This window comes from Ictidomys tridecemlineatus, chromosome 12 (genome assembly GCF_052094955.1).
Source record: "Ictidomys tridecemlineatus isolate mIctTri1 chromosome 12, mIctTri1.hap1, whole genome shotgun sequence".
Lineage (NCBI taxonomy): Eukaryota > Metazoa > Chordata > Mammalia > Rodentia > Sciuridae > Ictidomys > Ictidomys tridecemlineatus.
In genome coordinates, this window is record NC_135488.1 from 54,595,163 (window position 1) to 54,613,831 (window position 18,669).

At 34.8% G+C, this 18,669-nt stretch overlaps 1 protein-coding gene across 2 annotated transcripts in view; it reads right to left on the reverse strand.

Annotated features, from left to right (window-relative positions):
- The window catches only part of Ctnna2 (catenin alpha 2), a 1,061,169-nt gene that overhangs the window by 823,838 nt on the left and 218,662 nt on the right, over positions 1–18,669 (reverse strand). For both annotated transcript variants that reach the window (XM_078028938.1, XM_078028939.1), the window contains exon 3: positions 8,384–8,579. In XM_078028938.1, coding sequence (XP_077885064.1) covers positions 8,384–8,579 — 196 coding nt within the window. The remainder of the gene's footprint in view (positions 1–8,383; positions 8,580–18,669) is intronic.

Here is an 18,669-nt window from a genome sequence, read left to right on the forward strand (position 1 = left end):
AAGTTTAGATTGATCACCATTTTCCTGCAGAAAATATCCTATTCCCTTAGATTTCAGGATTCTGTATTGTCTTTGCTCTCTGGGCACATGTCAGGGCACACTTCCCTTTCTATTTCATTTCTATTTAATTTTCTAATCATGTGTTGGCCTTTCTTCCAAAACTAGACCTATATCTCTCTATTGTTTATCTATTGGCACATGTTCAAAGGAAGCTCTGCCTCTGAGAGCTGCATTTATCAACTTCAAAGACTTCCAAATTTCTCTGTCACCAAAGTTCCATTCTGATAGTATTACCATCTGCTAGGCAGACCTCCTCGTTCATCAATGTTTAAAATCAAACCGGTCCTCTCTCCTCTGTTCCTGTCACCCCTTAAGGCTTCCCAAACATGTTGCCTTTGGCTAAAAACAGAAATGTTGACTTGTGTGCCTTCCGTTCAATAAATTGGAAAATCTCTTATTTATTTATTTGGCAATACTGTAATATTAGTTAGTTAGTTTTTCTTCCCATTCCCACCACCCCAATCCCGGATCATCAAACTAGTGTGCTTTGTTTTGTTTCAACTGCTGTTGTAACTCACACCTGAGTAACCTGTCTGATACCAGTCCTTCTCTGATTCAGTCAGCTTTTCAGAAAGTGTCATATTAATCTTTCTAAAATATAACTTACATAGGTAGCAACCAACTAGTTATATAGCTTATTTCTCCACTCCAATCTTTCTCCCTCTCTCCTTTTATAAATTCCTTCCCTCATATTGTCGATACTAAACTTAATCAATCTGTTCCCTTCCCATCATCTTACCCTATTTTTTTTAAATGGACTTGAATATAAAACTTCCCATCAAATTGGGGTTTTCTGCCCATTCTTAAATCTCAGTATCATTCTTACCTCTTTGCCTTTGAAAATCACTTGAAATGCTTATCTCCACAAATTTTTAATCAGTGCTTAGCTTAAACATCACCTCCTTTCTTATTAACTTCAGCTATATATATTTCTTTTAACAGAAATCTTCAAATATTTATCTGTCCTAAAGATATGACTGCCTAATATAGACTTTCATAATCCCTAAGCACCTATAGAACATCAGGCTCAGATCATATCATATCGTAGCAGATGGTAATACTATCAGAATGGAACTTTGGTGACAGAGAAGTTTGGGAAATAAATAAATAAATCATATATTTATCATAGAATATAACTGTGATATTTAATATAGAATATCAGATTGCTTCTCCTATATAATTCTTATATACTTCCCTTTAATTAAAACATAAGCTCAGACACCTTACAGGATGATTGACTGTAATCTGCTGTCTACTATGAAACACTTGCTGACTAACAAGGACAATGAATCATCCATAGGGAATTGGATGCAGAAGAAAAGTCTATTCTCAAATTGTTTGTGCAATGGCATCATGAGAGGAGCCATAAACCTTGTTGCCCGAGTCCTTCCAGATAATCTGATGTGACTGATAAGGATGAATGAAGCCTGGTCACCAAGATTTTAAATATTTCTCAGGTGATTCTAATATTCACTAACCCCTAGATTGGTACATAATGCAGATAAGAGTTTTCAGTCCAGGAAAGTCTTGGTGGTAAACACAAAAATATTTGGTATCTCTGTCCCAAGCTTCCTTTGGCCAAGAGGTTCAATAAAAAGGGATGTATTGAAAAAACTCGTTTGCATCCCTTATTTTCAAGAGATTCTTCTATACATGGTCCATAGTTACACAACCATCCACTCGTAGTATGTTGAGACTACATAAAATGCCCACAATCTCTAAGCCACATTGAGACATGCAGTCAGAACCCTACTTGGAATGTACCAGGATAGCTCCCTAATAGGAGGGAAAGCTACTGTGAGAGGTAGAACAGATTAAGTCAACAAATTATAACTAATAAATGTAACATGGCACATATCTCATGCTTCAGTTTTTAAAAATCCCGGTACCATCAGTTAAATAATCCAGAGCTATAGTAACAAAAACAGCATAGTACTAACACCAAAACAGACATGAAGATCAATGGAATAGAAGACCCAGAGACAAACTCACAAAATAGTTATCTCATGTTAGATAAAGGTGCCAAAAACATATGTGGGAGAAAAGATAGCCTTCTCATCAAATGTTGCTGGGAAAACTAGAAATCCATATGTTCTAGAAAAAAATTAAACCTTATCTCTCACCCTGTACAAAACTCAGCTCAAATGGATCAAAGACTTAGGAATTGTACCAGAAATTCTGCAACTGCTAGAAGAAAATGTAGACTCAACAATCCAACATACCAGCACAGGAATTGACTTCTTTAAAAAGACTCTTGAAGCACAAGAAATTAAACCAAAAGTCAGTAAGTGTGATGGTATCAAATTAAAAACCTCACAGCAAAGGAAACAAGAATGTGAAGAAAGAGCCTATGAATGGGAAAAGATCTTTGTCACCTACTCCTCAGATAGGGCATTAATTATCTAGGACATTCAAATAATTCAAAAATCTTAACCTCAAAAAATAAAATAACCCAATTAATAAATGAGCAAAAGAATTAAACAGAAACTTCTCAAAAAAAGTAATGCAACTGGACAACATCAAAAATGTTCAACATCTCTAGCAATTAGGGATATGCAAATTAAACTACATCTCGTCTCACTTCAGTCCAGAATGGCAATCATCAAGAACACAAACCATAATAATATGCGTTAGTGAGGAGGTAGGGGGAAAAGATACACTCATACATTGTTGGTAGGACTGCAAATTAGTGCATCACTCTGAAAAGCAGTATGGAGATTCCTCAAGAAACTATGAATGGAACCACCATATGGACCCAGCTATCCCACTCCTCAATATATACCCCAAAGATTTAAAATCAGCATACTTACGAAATAAACCTAGGTGATCTTCAAATAGATGAATGAATTAAGAAAATCAATCTCTCTCTCCCCCCCCCACACACAATGTATTATTATTCAGCCATAAATAAGAATGAAATTAGAGCAGTTGATGGTAAATGAATGGAACTGGTGATTATCAAACTAAGTGAAATAAGCCAGTTCCCCAAAGTAAGATCAAACGTCTCTGTGATATACAGAAGCTAGTCCAAAATAAGGTACTAAAAAACTAGAGAGAAAGAAAGGAAAAGAGGAGATTCCATCAAAATAAAAGAAAGATCAGTAGACTAGCTGATGAAGACTGGGAGGGAAGGAGGAAGGACAGAATAAGGGAAGAACAGTAGAATGAACCTGACATAACATTCATATGTACATATGTAAACACAGTGTATGTTATGGTTTGGATGTGAGGTGTCCCCCAAAAGCTCACATATTAGACAATGAAAGAAGGTTCAGAGGAGAAGTGATTGAATTATAAGAATCTTATCCAAAACAGTAAATTAATCCCCTGATAGGGATTAACTGAGTGGTAATTGAAGTGGGAGGAGGTGGGAGTTGGGGTGTGGCTTGGGGTATAGATTTGTATCTGGTGAGTGGGGTCTCACTCTCTCTGCCTTCTGATCACCATGTGAGCTGCTTCCCTCTGCCACACTCTTCAGGGTATGATATTCTGCCTCACCGTGTACCAGTGAATGGAACCAGCCTTCTATAGACTAAGACCTCTGAGCCACTAAATAAATATTTCCTCTTCTACAGTTGTCCTGGTCTGGTCTTTTTAGTCACAATAGTGAAATAGCTGACTAAAACAGTGTACTATATAGTGAATTCCCCCATTATACATATCCAGAAGACACTACTAACTAAATAGCAGCAAATAGTAGAGAGATAGGAATAGGGTAAAGAAGGAACAGAGGGAAGGGAGAAATATTGGGGACTGAATTAGAACAAATTATATTCCATGATTTTATAATTCTGTCAAAATGAATTCTAATGCTATGTATAATTAAGAAGAACCAATAAAAAATAATCCTGGGATTATATAGCAACCATCTATATTTGAAAAATGGAAAAACTGAAGCTGAAGGTGGCTTAGTTATTTAGCTTAAACATCTAGATATTTACCAAAGTAAGATTAGGATATGGAACATTAACTGAGTTTGCAAGGCTCTTTTGATTTGCTCAGAAAGCCTCCTTCCTATCTCCTGCCATGTCCTAGAGCACTGTGACAGGATCTTGTGGAAAGACATGCACATACCTTGTTGTTCCTATCCTGATGGAGCCTAAACTTAACAGGAAGCTAGTGTACACATATCAACTATTTTATTTATTATAAAGCAAGCACACAGATACACCATCTCCTGAGTTCTAGGCTTTGAATCCGATAATTCTTTTGGAAAAAAACTATTTTTACTATAAGTTTTTAATGCAAATATTAGTACAGGCTTCCTCAAAGACTATTTTACAGATATAACTTGAAAGAACAAATTTTAAAAGTTTATTTTATTTATAAAGTTTATTTTAAAGATATAACTTGAAAGCACAAGATTTCCAAAGGAAATCTTCCTCTGGAATATTCGAGGAAAAAAACATATTCACTACTCATACTGGGCACTTTTTAAGAATGTGGCACTCGCCTAGGTTGAAGAGAGATTATATATTTTTTAAATGATAAACAACATTGAATTTAACCATGTGAGGTTAATAAACTTCATTAACAATGAAGTTTAGTAGATAATTTCGTATATATGGTTGCTAGATAAACTGTAAGCATTACCATGAGAATTGTGAAATGTCAAAAGAACAAAAATAGTGGCACTATATTTAACCTCTGCAAATGGGCATGTATAGTATTTAAATTTCTGGCATTTACTCATGCTGAAACTTAAAAAAAATAATAATACTCTTTGATCATTTAAAAAAGCATAAACAAGGATGGGTGGGGGTGGTATACCTGCCTAGCATGCTTGAGGCCCTGGAATGGGAAAGTGAAAGTGAAACTAATAGATTGAACTTCCAAGCTAATATGATTTATTTATTAAATGAATGGATGTTGAGGAAGGCATGGTTAAAGGAGGCTAATGTTTCTAAATGTAAATGTTTCCATAATTTCTGAATATCATCTTCCATATCAGCAAACAGATTTCTATAGTATAAGGAAAGATAATAGGTTCTAACATTTCTGATAACTAAATACCCAGCCCTAGTCCACATCTCTCCCCTCAAGTTCCTTCCTTCCTAAGTGTCTTCTGAAAACAAACTCAGGCTCTCACATGTGAGTAACATGGGTAATGGGCAAACAGGAAGACTGAGCAAAGCTAGGCAGAGAGGCCAAGGAGATTACAAGAGAAGGCAAATAAAGAAATGAGAGACTGTGGGCACAGAACTGAACAGGAAACCGAGGACCTTCTATCAGGGAAAAGAGATGGGTCTCCCGTGAAATAAGCACCTGAGGTGTACAGGAGATTCAGGAGAGTGAGAGAAACAGGAAAAGAGAGTTCTAAAGGCTGATGGCAAAAATAGAGTTTCTATTTTGCATATTAATGTTTTCTTGAATTTGACATTATTCAGAGAAGAGAATACATGGCAATTGAGCTTTCTACAGGTTATATAAAGCCATCATTTCAGAAGCTTCATTTGTCTGTGGCAAGAAATACAGAGAGGAATTCTCTAGGAGAACAACCATTATAAGCTGCTCAAATTAGCATTTGTACAAATTCCTTACTCTAATAACTCTAGTCTAGCTGACAACTATTTGGTTATTATAGCCACAAAACACCATTTCATATAAGCTTCAAGAAAACTAAAATGTTAATTTCTAAAAATGTGTGAAAATTAACTTGGAAGAGAAAGAAGGAAAACCTACAAGGGTCCTGAGAAAACTAGATGTGGAAACTTATCACCCAAAAAAGAAAATGTTTTAAGAACAAGGCGAGAGAAAAGTCAAACACCCTCTCCCAGCTATAGATATGTTCACTATCCTGATTGCAGTAATGATTTCACGGGTATATACAGTTGTCAAGACTCAACAAAGTATATATTTTAAGTATGTGTACTTTATTGTGTCAGTCAATGTAAAAAAATAACAAAAGAAAAGAACAACAAAATATCCAGGGTTCCACATGCACGAAAATGAACAGCTGCCCATCTGCAGTTCATAAGGAATACCAATTTTCAAATGCACTTGAAAACTTAGAAGTTTTCACATTGCCAAAACACATATACAAATGTATTCTGTTCACAGTAGATGAAATATGGGACATTTAACATTTCAAATTAAAATAACTATTTAAATTTATGAAATTAACTTTTATGGAGAAGAAGAAAATGGGGAAGAAAATGGCAACATGAAGAACAGGTAATGTTGGTGTGGAAGAAGGATTGTTACACTGGGTACTAAACATTCAGTTGTGAATTTAAAAAGTAGTAGGGTTGCAAGAAGAATGGGAAAAGAACAGCCATCCTCCCATCTATTCATTCATTCAACAAGTATTTAATGAAATCTTAGGAGAGCTAAGCATTATAAATCAACAAACAGCAAAAGACAGAGAGTCTCTATTAATTTATAGTGTGGCTAGGAACAATGTCATCTTACAAGTGATTAATTACCTTTTGAAAAGACAAAAACAATGAAAAGATTCATGAAAAAGTATGACAGGGTTGTCAGAGAAAACTTGCTTGGGAAGGTTTTCTTTGAACTGTGCACAATGATTCATCCTTAACTGTTTGAAAGAAGACAGCACACAAAAAGTCCTTGCGACAGGTAAAAACATGGCATTTTTGAATAAACAAGATAGAAAGTAGTCTAAAAAACACATATTTGGGAGTTGAAATGCATGATAATTTATAATAGACCATCTGTGAAAGGAAAGGGAATCAACAAAAATGACACCAAGGCTTCTGCAATATGCAACTGGATAGATATGCACGGGGTCCATGGAGATAAGAAATGCAGAGGGAAGCCAAGCTGGAGATTAGGTGTCCATTCTGATTTCAGGGTTCTTAGAACTTTCAACTAACAATGCCATGTAGGACTGTATAAAAATTTAAAAACTTTTTCAAGTGATAAAGTCGACTGAAAAAGGCAACCTATGGAATAAAGAAAATATGTGCAAATCCATATCTGATAAGGTGTTAATACCCAGAATACACAAGGAATTGCTACAACGCAAGAATAATAACAGCAAAACCAAATAACTTAAGAAACAGGCAAAGTTGTTGAAGAGACAATTCTCCTAAGAAAATACACGGTTCACAACCATATGAAAAAATGGTCAACATGATTAATAGTTAGGGAAATATAAATAAAATCCATAATGGAATATGACTTCCCACCAATTATGATGGTGACTATTAAAAAAAAAGAAAGAAAGAAATGAAAAGAAAAACAAATGCTGGCAAAGACAAGGCAGAAATCAGAGGTCTTCTATGCTATTAATGGGAGTATATAGTGGTGGAGCCATTTTGAAAAAAGAGCATGAAGGTTCCTCAGACTTAAAATGTAATTACCATATGATCCAACACTACCACTTGTGGGCACATATTCAAGAAAACTAAAAGAAGAGAATCAAAGAAATTTATATATTCAGGTTCATAGCAAAAGAGTTGAACAAACAAAAAGGTCCATGTATGTACAAGTGGGTAAAAAAAATTGTGGTACATACATGTAATGCAATATTATTCATCCATAAAAGGAAGACAATCCTGACATACTCCACACCATCTACTGACCTCAAAGACATTACACTAATGAAACAATCCAGACACAAAAAGACTTACACCATAGGATTACAATTCTATGAAGTAGCAGAAGTAGTCAAACTCATAGAATTTAAAAAAAGTGGAGTGTTGGTTTCCAGGAACTTGGGGGAATGGGGATATGGGAACTTTTTAAATATACACCGAGTTTCACTTTTACAAGATGAAAAACTTCTGGAGATTAGTTTCTCCAAGATGTGAATATACATAACATATTGAACTGTAAACTTAAAAATAGTTAAGATGATAAATTTTAGACTATGTCTATTTTACTACAAATAAAAAATTTAAAAAGCTGAATATATAATATGATAAGTAACTAGATGTGTGAGAAAAGCTACAAACTGAAAGTATAAATTTGTAAATCTTATATCATTCAATAATAATCTTATATCATTCTACATTCTTCTCACTCATTATCCTTAAAATCCTGGGTTTTTAGTGACTCAATAAGTATAAGTCCTTTTAACCCTCCTCCTTAAAGTCTGAATTTCACAATGAGTTTGTTTTCATCTACCAACGAAGAACAATTAAAATATTCTGAAGAAACAGCAGACACGGACTATTTGTAGCTGTGCTAAACTATACCAACAACAACAACAAAATGTCTTTGTGTATACACCTAGTTCCAGCCAACACTGAAAATAGTGTACACATGGAGGGAAAAGATAAAACTACGCCTTTGTGTATCCATCGTTCCCAAAGAAAAAAATCCACATGATCCCTCTTATCACCGAGATTCTGCCTACCTTGTTTGCGCACATCCTCTACAGCGGCCACCAACTCTTCTTTGAGATCTTGACTCTCCTTAGCGATCTGTTCACCCTTTTCCAGGAAGTTCTGAGTAGCTTGCTCTACAGATGCGGCCAGTACATGGGCTTTCTTTGACCTCCCTTTCTTTTTACCAGATGGGCCTTTGTTGCTTGTGTTGACAAGTGTCGTCACCTTAAATATAAAAGGGAAGCTGTAAAACCACTCTGCAAAAACTGTCGGGAAACGTGTGCTGTCATCTTAATTTCTTAATATTCCATGTTTATGAGATCATGGGATTTAGTTATTAAACCACGAGTGCACATCAGATAGCCTCATCACATAACCTCATCAGCAAAAGTGTAGGACTGTATGGATTAGCATATAGATTAAGCGGCCCTTATTTGTTTCCTGTAGAAACTAAAAGTAGGTGAGTAAGTAGAAAGTGGAGACTGGCCAGTAACTCAAAATCTCCAGTTGTCTCAAGGTTGTATTTCCACAGATGGACAAGTATGCTGTTTCTTGGAGTAACCAGCCTCAAGCAGGCAAGAAATCAAAAGCACACGTGGAACTACCTCCGAGCACCAAGGAAGAAAAAGCAATCTCCTGTCCTGAGCCATGTAATTCTGGGCAGAGGTGAATGAGCAACTCATAAATGGGCAGGGGTCAATGGCCAGTGCTTATATGTTTTTTCCCTAGGACTTTTGAGTTTGGGTATCTATCTCTGATTTCAATTTATAAAAATAAAATGGTAAATTTAATGTGAGGGGATTAAATGATTTCGGCTCCATCTTTAGTTAATCAGCTAAAGTTTCCAGAATCCAAATTAGATTTGCATTTATTATCACTTCTTTTTCCAAGTATCATAATTTGAACACACATCTCAACTGCCAAACTTCTTTTAGCACTAAATCTAGAGCAACTTAATTTGCTAACAAAGCTTTTAGCATCTTTCAAACAACTTGTTATCTCCTTTTATATATATTTACATATATATATTTCTGAACTTTTAATTCCTTACCAGGGAGAAGTTTGGAAAGAAAATGAACACATCGGCTCCATTTTCTGATCAGCAAAAGTTGCCAGTCTTGTTTACTGCTGTATTTTTTTTTTTTTAAATCGGCCTCAAAAGAATGTGGGTTCTGTGGTTTATTTTCATTGACATTTATCCTGGTTAGCACAGTAAAGACTTCTTTTGGAGGTTATCAAGAAAGGCAGTCCACAGAAAAGTTCCCAATGCTGTAGCTTCTGATGTTTACTCCAAAGCCCAGAGCAAGCAAAGCCATTAGTCAAAGTCACAATTAATGTCCAGTCAGTTCACGGGGAAAGAGATAACACCAAAAGAAAACTAAAGCATTCAATAAATACACACTCAGGCGATGCATACAGGTAGAACCAGTACTTAAGGAGTGGATGTTGCAGTTTGGAGAGCTGTCATATTCAGCTCTCTTTTGATTACTAAGTAATTAAATATATGGGATTAAATAAACACTCTATAAGGACATTTAAGTATACGCACTAGACAAAAACAAAAAATAAAGCTAGAGTCATTAAAATAAAAATGTCAGATAATGTGGTTTTTTTTTTTTCTGTAAAATACGTATGCAATGAGGAACACACTGTAGTATATTCAGTTCCACCCACGAGAAGCAATCATTCATTATGAGGCAAAGCTTGTCTCCGAGGTTGCTTTTCTGAGGGTGCTCCTTAATGAGGATTTAGTCTAACACATTAACATGCTACTGTTCCAGGACCCACATCTCCCCCGTACCTGGAAAGAAGTGTATGTGCCCTCCGTGCGAATGCAGCTGTCATCTAAACTCCCAACTTAGGCTGTACACTTTATATCAGAGGAAAACACTCTCTATTTTTAGTTATATCTGATTTATTCTCATGGTATACATCATTCTGAGTTTGGGAATCATTTTTTTGACTTCTCAAATTAGAAAAAATACTGAGGGAGGAGGAAGCTGTTAGTTTCAGGCATACTGACAATTTAAAGAAGTAGAATCTGATAGCAAAGGTACCAAAATAGTCAAATGACTATGTCACAGGCTTCTCTTCTGTAGAGCCAAACACACTTCGATTATTCTGTTATCTCGTGGGGCATTTTTATATCAAGCATAATATAAGTAATTTTCTTAATAACAAGCCGCTGTAAAGTATCTGTTATGTGAGGGAAAATAAACATGGAACATTTCCAGGAAGTTCCTATGAAAAACGTGATTACTTCTAAAACAGAAAATCAACTCAAACTTCTTTGAGTGAAAGAACTTAATTACTTATGGGTGGAAGAACATGAAGGGAGAAGAGAGAAGAGAAAGGAAAGAAGGTTGATAGGGCTCCAAAAGGTTAATGCCTTCATGGGTTTAGAACAAGGAAATAATTGCCAACACTCCACACTGCTTTTCAGTGTTTTATTGGGAGACAAAATCAATATGTTAGAAAAGAAAAAGAAAAAAAAAGAAGAGATACAAATTATTAGAAAAGTCAACATTAAATTACTTTATGGCTTATAGAAAATAAGATTTTCAATGGGCACAGGAGTGCTCACCTGTAATCCCAGTTACTTGAGAGGCTGAGGCAAGAGGATCACAAGTTCAAGGCCAGCCTCAGCAATTTAGCAACACCCTATGTCAAAATAAAAATTTTTTAGAAAGGGCTGGAGATGTAGCTCAATGGTAAATTGCCCATGTGTACCATCCCTGAAACTGAAAGGAAAATTTAAAAAAGGTTCTTAAGAATATTTAAAAACAAAAAAGATTAAAAAACAATTAGAACTACTCTAAGAGCAAAGGACAAGAAGGCTAAATACTAGATAAACAATTAAAATCTAATAGAAGAGCAGTGACCAACTATAGAAATGTAGTTTTAAATATGTCATACACAATAACCAAGAGCTGATAAACTAGAGATGACCATAACACAACACATACAATGTTGTATGGAGAAAATGACAATATTTTGGTGAAAAACATAAGGGATGACCTGAGCAATGGAGACACACACCATCCCATTCTTGGACAGGAAGAGTTGATATTGTAAAGATGTTTCTGTTTTGCACTGACTTCAAAACAGCTCAACCCAAAGCTGTGGTCCCTGTTAGTCTGTATGTTATAGTGCATTGCTTCTAGGCTACAAACTGTACATGTTTCTATACAAATTACTGTAGCAATTGTAAAAAAAAGTTGTAAGTATTTGTGTACCTAAACATATCTAAATAAACAGGTGTGATTACAGCAGAATCACTACAAAATGGATAATTGTATAGTGCTACCATGTTTACCATATTACACCAGGCAATAGGAGTTGTTCAGTTATATGGGTGCTGTAGAACATACGGTTAGTGCTGACTGCAGTGTTGTTATATGATACATAAGGTAATGTCAGGCATTCACTGAAGGAAGCTGCTTAGTACTGGGAATATGAAATGGGTAGAAATGCATCTCTTTTTAAAATTCCTAAATATTTTAACCAGTTGTGCCCATCTGAGAAAGCCCAAGCTCTGTTAAGTGCTCCTGAAAATTAAAGATTCAACCTTATTAAAAAAAAAAGATTCACTACTTTATATTTAGTAAAATGAAACAAAATAAACTAAGACTCTTCTAAGAAAAAGTAGAAACACATCTGAAACCAGACTAAACAAGAAGTACTCTTTAATCAACACTATGTTAATGAATTTAGTGGACCTAAACTCCCACTGCCCTAAAAATTACCCTCTTTTGTCTGCAGCCTTTGATTGGCAAGGGCAGGGGTTCGATATTTTCCTTCTTTACCGTCTGCGAACTGCAACACCTGGTGCATGTACTCTTTGGGAAGTTATGAGGCAATCAGTGGAATTCGAGAAAACCATAGGGACTCTAGAGTGGTTTTTGTATCAAAATATAAGAAAGAGAAATGACTATATAAGTCATATGAGGACTTACGCCAGTACCGTCACACCATCAATACATCAGAAGGTCAAATATCCCATATGATAAGGCAAGTTGAAAGAAGGGGTAAGGATCCCCAAATTAAAAATTTGCATTGGTGACTGTATACTTTAATGTATTACCTGGTGAAGTAGGTTTAAGGATTATAATATCTGGTTTACACATTTTCTTTCACACACACACACACACACACACACACATCTTTACAAAACAAAAGAGCAATGTTAAAAGACTCCTGCAAAGAAATCGAAATTGAAAATAGTACTAAAAACATGCATATATTAACCATAAGAAAATACATAGCTGATACTCCCCCTACTCAAGTTCTTTGTCAAATATAAAGAAAAAAAAAACTAATAATAGCTGAGAAGTTGAAATTTACATTTAGTTCCATCATTACTAACAGAGGCTCTCATGGCAGTTTCACTGATGTATTAGCTAATGATAATATAAAAGAAATGTGATCTGCAAAACTTTAAAAAAGTAAGCATCCAGAAATTTTTATTTATTTATTTATTTATCTATCTATTTAATGTGATTAGTAAGCTTTTTTATTATTTCTATTACTGTTAGCAGAGAAGACTACTGGGTGCTAGTAATCCATTTTTTTCCTCTGCGTACCACGTTAAGATTTATTTCCAGTCTTATTTAGAGTTAATTTAGACAGCAGATGAATTCTAGCCAATGGAATGTGAGCATCAGGAATGTGTGCTCCTCTCAAATTGTTCCATTAAGACCATCCTCCATGTTTTGTCCTTAAGCTGGCAATCTTATAAGGCAGGTCTGGAAGAGGATGAAGCCACAGATTAGATGGGGCTTGTAATGGTTTGGTTATGAAGTATCCCCCCAGTAGCTCATGCAACAATGCAGGATTGTTCAGAGGTGCCGTGATTAAATTATGAGAAATGTTTCCTAATCAGTGTATTCACTCATTTAATGGTTAATAATCTGAATGGGTTACTGGATGGTAAATCTAGGCACGTGCCACATGGCTGGAAGAAGTAGGCCACCGGGGCCATGACCTTGAGGATTATATATATTTTGTCTTTGATCTCTCTCTCTCTCTCTCTCTCCCAGTTGCCATGAACTGAGCAGATTTCCTCCACCAGACCCTTCCACACTGTGATATTCTACCATAACAGAATTAGTACAGAGCAATGGAGCCTACTTACCATAGAATCAATCTCTGAAACCCTGAAGCAAAAAAAACCTTTTTGTCCACTAAGTGGTTATGGTCAGGTCTTTTGGTCACAGTGATGAAAAAATGACTAACAGGGTCTTAGTTCCTAAATTTTCCATTAGAGGAATATGACCCATAGATCTAAAAGACCAATCTGGATATTAGGTAGTAAGAAGAAAACTTCTATTTTGTTAAGACTCTGAGTTTGAGACTGATCCATTATAGCAGGAAAATATTAAGTCATGGGTATATTGCTTAAAGGTAATAAACTGAATATTGTTTTTAAAAGTTTATGTAATTCTTTTTAAACATGTATTTTATGTATATTATATAAGGTATGTAGTATATTACTGGTTCAAGAATGTGTGCTCATTTGGAAAATAACACATTCCATTTGTGTGTGTGTGTGTGTGTGTGTGTGTGTGTGTGTGTGTGTAACATGTACAAACTTTTTTTGTTTTTTATTGTTTCAGATTATTATCATAATATTTCTATTAAAACACTTTGTAGGTAGAGTTCTGGGTACCAATTTAACACTTGATAAGTAATTTTTGCACAAATTTTTTTTTCCCAAATGAATTGATGGGTGTGTGTTTCCACTTTCCTTATAAGGAAATTTTTAAAAGTCAAGCCCTTGTTCTTATATCTTCTGGGGGCACCATTCTCTTCAATATCCTAAGAATAACCTGATTGTCACTTAATGGTTCTCTTACAGAAAAATCGTTTTCCTTTTCTACAATATAGAGACAAAGATCACAAATTTATTTAAGTCAAAATGCAGTTCTTTTTCTTAAGGTAAATATCCAAATACTGAATGTAAGAATTATTAAATATGAAATTTCAAAGAACTAGTTTGTGCCTGCTATAGTTTAGATCCTGAATGTTCTCCAAGGTCCATATGTCGGGGACTCAATCCCTAGAATGACATTATTGGGAGGTGGTACAATGTTGGAAAAGTGGATCCTACTGGGAGGTCAATAAGGGCATTCATTAGGAGACATTGAAAGGAATCCTCAGAGCCTGGCCCTTTACTTTATCTCTCTTCCTCTTTTGCTCTTTTGCATGCTGGCCAGGAGGTGAGCGACCTTTCTCCAACACATGCTCCCCTCCATGATGTGCTCCATCCACACAGGCCCAGAAGCAGTGGGGCCAATCAACCATGGACTGTTTTGCTCCAAAACATAGAAGCAAAAGTAAACCTTTTCTCTTTATGATTTATTTTATTCCAGTAACAGAAAGCTAATGCAATACTCTTAGTAAACTGTGACATTAAATAGATATTATACAATAAGTCTATAAATTTAAGTAAATATAACCATTATCTATATAATCCACTATGTATATAAAGATGCATTTTAAGTTTTCTTTGTGGATATTTCTTGTTTTATTCTTTCTTATGTGATTTAAGAAGGGAATATGTTTGATTTCTGCTGACTGGGAGAATTTTATCTGAATCTTTAAGTCTTAAATAGTAAACCATATTTGGTAGCAAACAGGGTTAGAGTAAATTCATTGGATAACTATTTTTCCTCCTTTATTTTTCAGTTTAAGAGCACATAAAAGACCCGTTGCTAAATACTTTATGATATCCCTAATGTCAGAATATTTCACTTAGAACATCCAGCCCAGATGTACCTCACTATCAGCCAGACTTCCCCCCACTGAAACCCTTACAAAACCCCCTGCCAACCATGCATCTTCTATTTCTTTTGGGTCACAAGAATCTTACATTTTACTTTCTTTGGGCCAAAATGATAAGTTAAAAATCCTAGGTGTAAGTGAACAGCCACCCTTCAGCAGAAAGACGTCAGCAGTTGGTCATAAGCTTCTACACCTTTCATTATCTCTTAGACTTGCATTACGGAACTTTGTGAGGTTGTCAATCAATTTCAATACTGAGTAAAGAAAAATGCATTTGAAGAATCAGAAAAGTTATTTAGAAACAGATGGACAATATTTTTAAAACTAGAGATGGCAAGTGATACAGAGTCCTAGGGATGACATTTCTAATAAACAAGCCTAAACCACCAATGAAATTTACTTGTTGCAGTGTGAGTAATTCATTTGCTTCATCTCCAGACCCTGTCTATTCTTATTTGTTTTGCCAAGGTCAATAGTTTGATTGTATGGAGTTTGGGGTAGAGGTAAATTTGAAAAGTAGTAAGTCCAAAACAAAGAAACCTAACAACAACCTTATAAACAAAACAAATTGTAATATGGACTAGAAAATTTTATCCTAAATCATGATAATCTTAGGATAACAACAAAATAGAGGATAACAAACTATTTTTTTTTTTTTTGGTATCAGGAATTGAACCCAGAAGTGCTTAACCACTATGCCATATTCCCAGACTTCTTTTATTTTATTTTGAGACAGGGTCTCACCAAGTGGCTTTGGGCCTTGCTAATTTGCTGAAGCTGGTTTCGAACTTGCAATCCTCCTGCCTCGACCTCCCAAATTGCTAGGACTAGGTGTGTGTGCCACCATGCCCCACTAATTTGTTTTATTCTTATATAATGTCTTAAATTTATGGACAGAAGCTCTTTACCAGAAAAAGCACACATATAAACCCTATCTAATCTAACATAAATGATTTGTTTTCTCACTTTTTGTGGTAGGAATTAAATTTATCCTATCTCTTTCTCTCTCTATATCCTATGTTTTAATTTCCGTGTGTGTGTGTGTGTGTGTGTGTGTGTGTGTGTGTGTGTGTGTGTGTGACCTGTGCTAATTTAAGTTTGAGTTTTATGTTTTGTCATCTGACATATATTTCTAAGACATTTTTCCTCAAATCTTGTAGGATATATTAACATATAACATTTGCCAGATATGGTTGCATGTACCTATAATCTTAGCAACTCAGGAGGCTGATGCAGGAGGATCATGGGTTCAAGGTCAGCCTCAGCATCTTACGGAGATTCTGCCTCAATTAAAAAAAAAAATAAAAGAGGTCAGGGTGTAGCTTGGTATTAAAGTGCCCCTGGTAGAACACCTCATGATACAGAGCCCTGAGTTCAATTCCCAGTACAGAAAATAAATAAATAAATACATAAAAAGCAAATTTCAAACTACCTTTTGGAAATTCTGTTAATGATGATTAGATCTTAATAAACAGAAAAAAGAAAATATATCTGGAACTAATATTAAAATGAAAAGTCATATGTAATCCTTTAGAATTTTTTGGAATAGTGTTCACATTACTATTTCATACAGAGTAAATGACATTTGGAAAACACAGGTGGGTACATTTAATAAAAAATACTACTAAAATCTACCAAATATGTGTGTGTGTGTGTGTGTGTGTGTGTGTGTATTCTACTAAGATCTACCAAATATATATATTCTCTTCCCAAAAGGCAGAAGATCCCACTAAAATCTCGTTCTTTCTGTTGTTGGTTTCTACTTTAGAATCAAAATAAATCATGATTAACAATGACACCGTGCTCTTCCCTCAATAGAATTCTAAATTCTAAGTACTTTCAGAAAAGCCCAATTACACACATGTATTTGAGAATGAGAAAATTTCGCAGTCATGAAAGCAGTGAGAAATTTGCCTGTCAGAAGTCAAAAAGCCTGTTGAAGAACAATAATTCTGGCTTTAATTCATTTGACACATGTAGCATATCACCTTAAAATAACTTACCTTATAATAATGGTCAACACCTACGTGCCTTGTACATATTCCCATACAAATTTCTAAAACCAAAGCAAGGGTTTTTATGGCAAGAAAACTGATGTGGCTGCAAAATTTCATTAGACTATACATGACTCCCTTGTTTTTCAAAGAAATAATTACATCATCTACTGACATTTTCTTATTTTTATATGTAAGTGTACGTTATTGTTCTCCCATTAAACTACAAACTGCTAGTAAAATGCCAATGACTTGAGAAAAGATCACATTGACATTTTACTGCAGGGTCATCTTTACAGAGAGAACACCCACTTTCCACCTGAATGCACAGCCACACTGTCAAGCTGCGTTCCTTAAGCATTACGTCTCAGAAGCTTCTAGGGAATTGTTGATGAAATAAAGGGGAAAATGAGCAGGTTGTAATTATGCTTGTCAAGATTCTTCTTGTGAACCTTTATTTGGACAATTCACAAAAAGGAAAGCAGCTCATTTTCTAATTCGGGATATTATTACTCTTTAAAACTGGTATTAGCATTTTTTGAAATTGTAGAAAGGGTCCTGGATGAGCTGTACTGAAGTTTTCAATACTGCAAAGTGAAATGTCAGTAAAAGGAAGTAGTTTTGGAGTGGGGACAGAATAAAGGTTTTGGAGCCTACAATTTCTCATCTGTGTTAGAAATAACTGAATATGGGATTTAGTTTCCATTTTGAAAAATGAGGATGGATAATATACACCTCATAGGGATGTGACGAGGTTTACCTATAAGACTTTACTTAAAGCACTTAAGCTTTGTGCTTTAAAACAATACTGAATACAAAACCATAATCTTGACAGGGAAAAGGTCCTGGACATGGGGTCAGAATATTTGAACTTGAGTCCCAAACTAGCCAATTGTTAGCAGTGTACTATTGAAGTCACTTAATCTGCATTATCTTTTTCAGGTATAATTTAAAAACTATTTCTAAGTTACTTCAAACTCATATTTTATACAGGAATTAAGTAAAATTCTTGACTTCTGGTTCATGAATTTTATATACAAATATCTAAAATTTATCCACTGAGAGAGACTAAAATTAGTCTGACCACATTAATTTAACAATTAATTTTATCATGTCAAAATTTAGACAGGTTAAAAAAAGGAATATTAGAAATCCCCATCTGTGATCTTTCTAGGTAATTCAGATTGCTTAGCTGAAGTTACTCTGGGACTCATGAGGAATCCTGTTGAATCCAGGAATGCTCATATTTTACTCAGAAATTCTATGATATTTCTCAACACAGATCAAAATTTTCCTTAGATATCCACCTAATTTCTACCATATTTTTATTAGCTTCAAAAGTGAATATCTTTCGGTACCATTAAATGAGCTTAATTGCAAAGTCTAATCTCTTTGCTGCAAGCAACAAAATTCAAAAGTTTTTACTTTAAATTTTTCATACAGAATGTGGAAAATAGTTTCACAACTTTTCAAATTAAAATTTTCATGTTGAAGTTATATTTTTAGCAATGTACTAGTGATTTCAAGAAGTGGGGGCT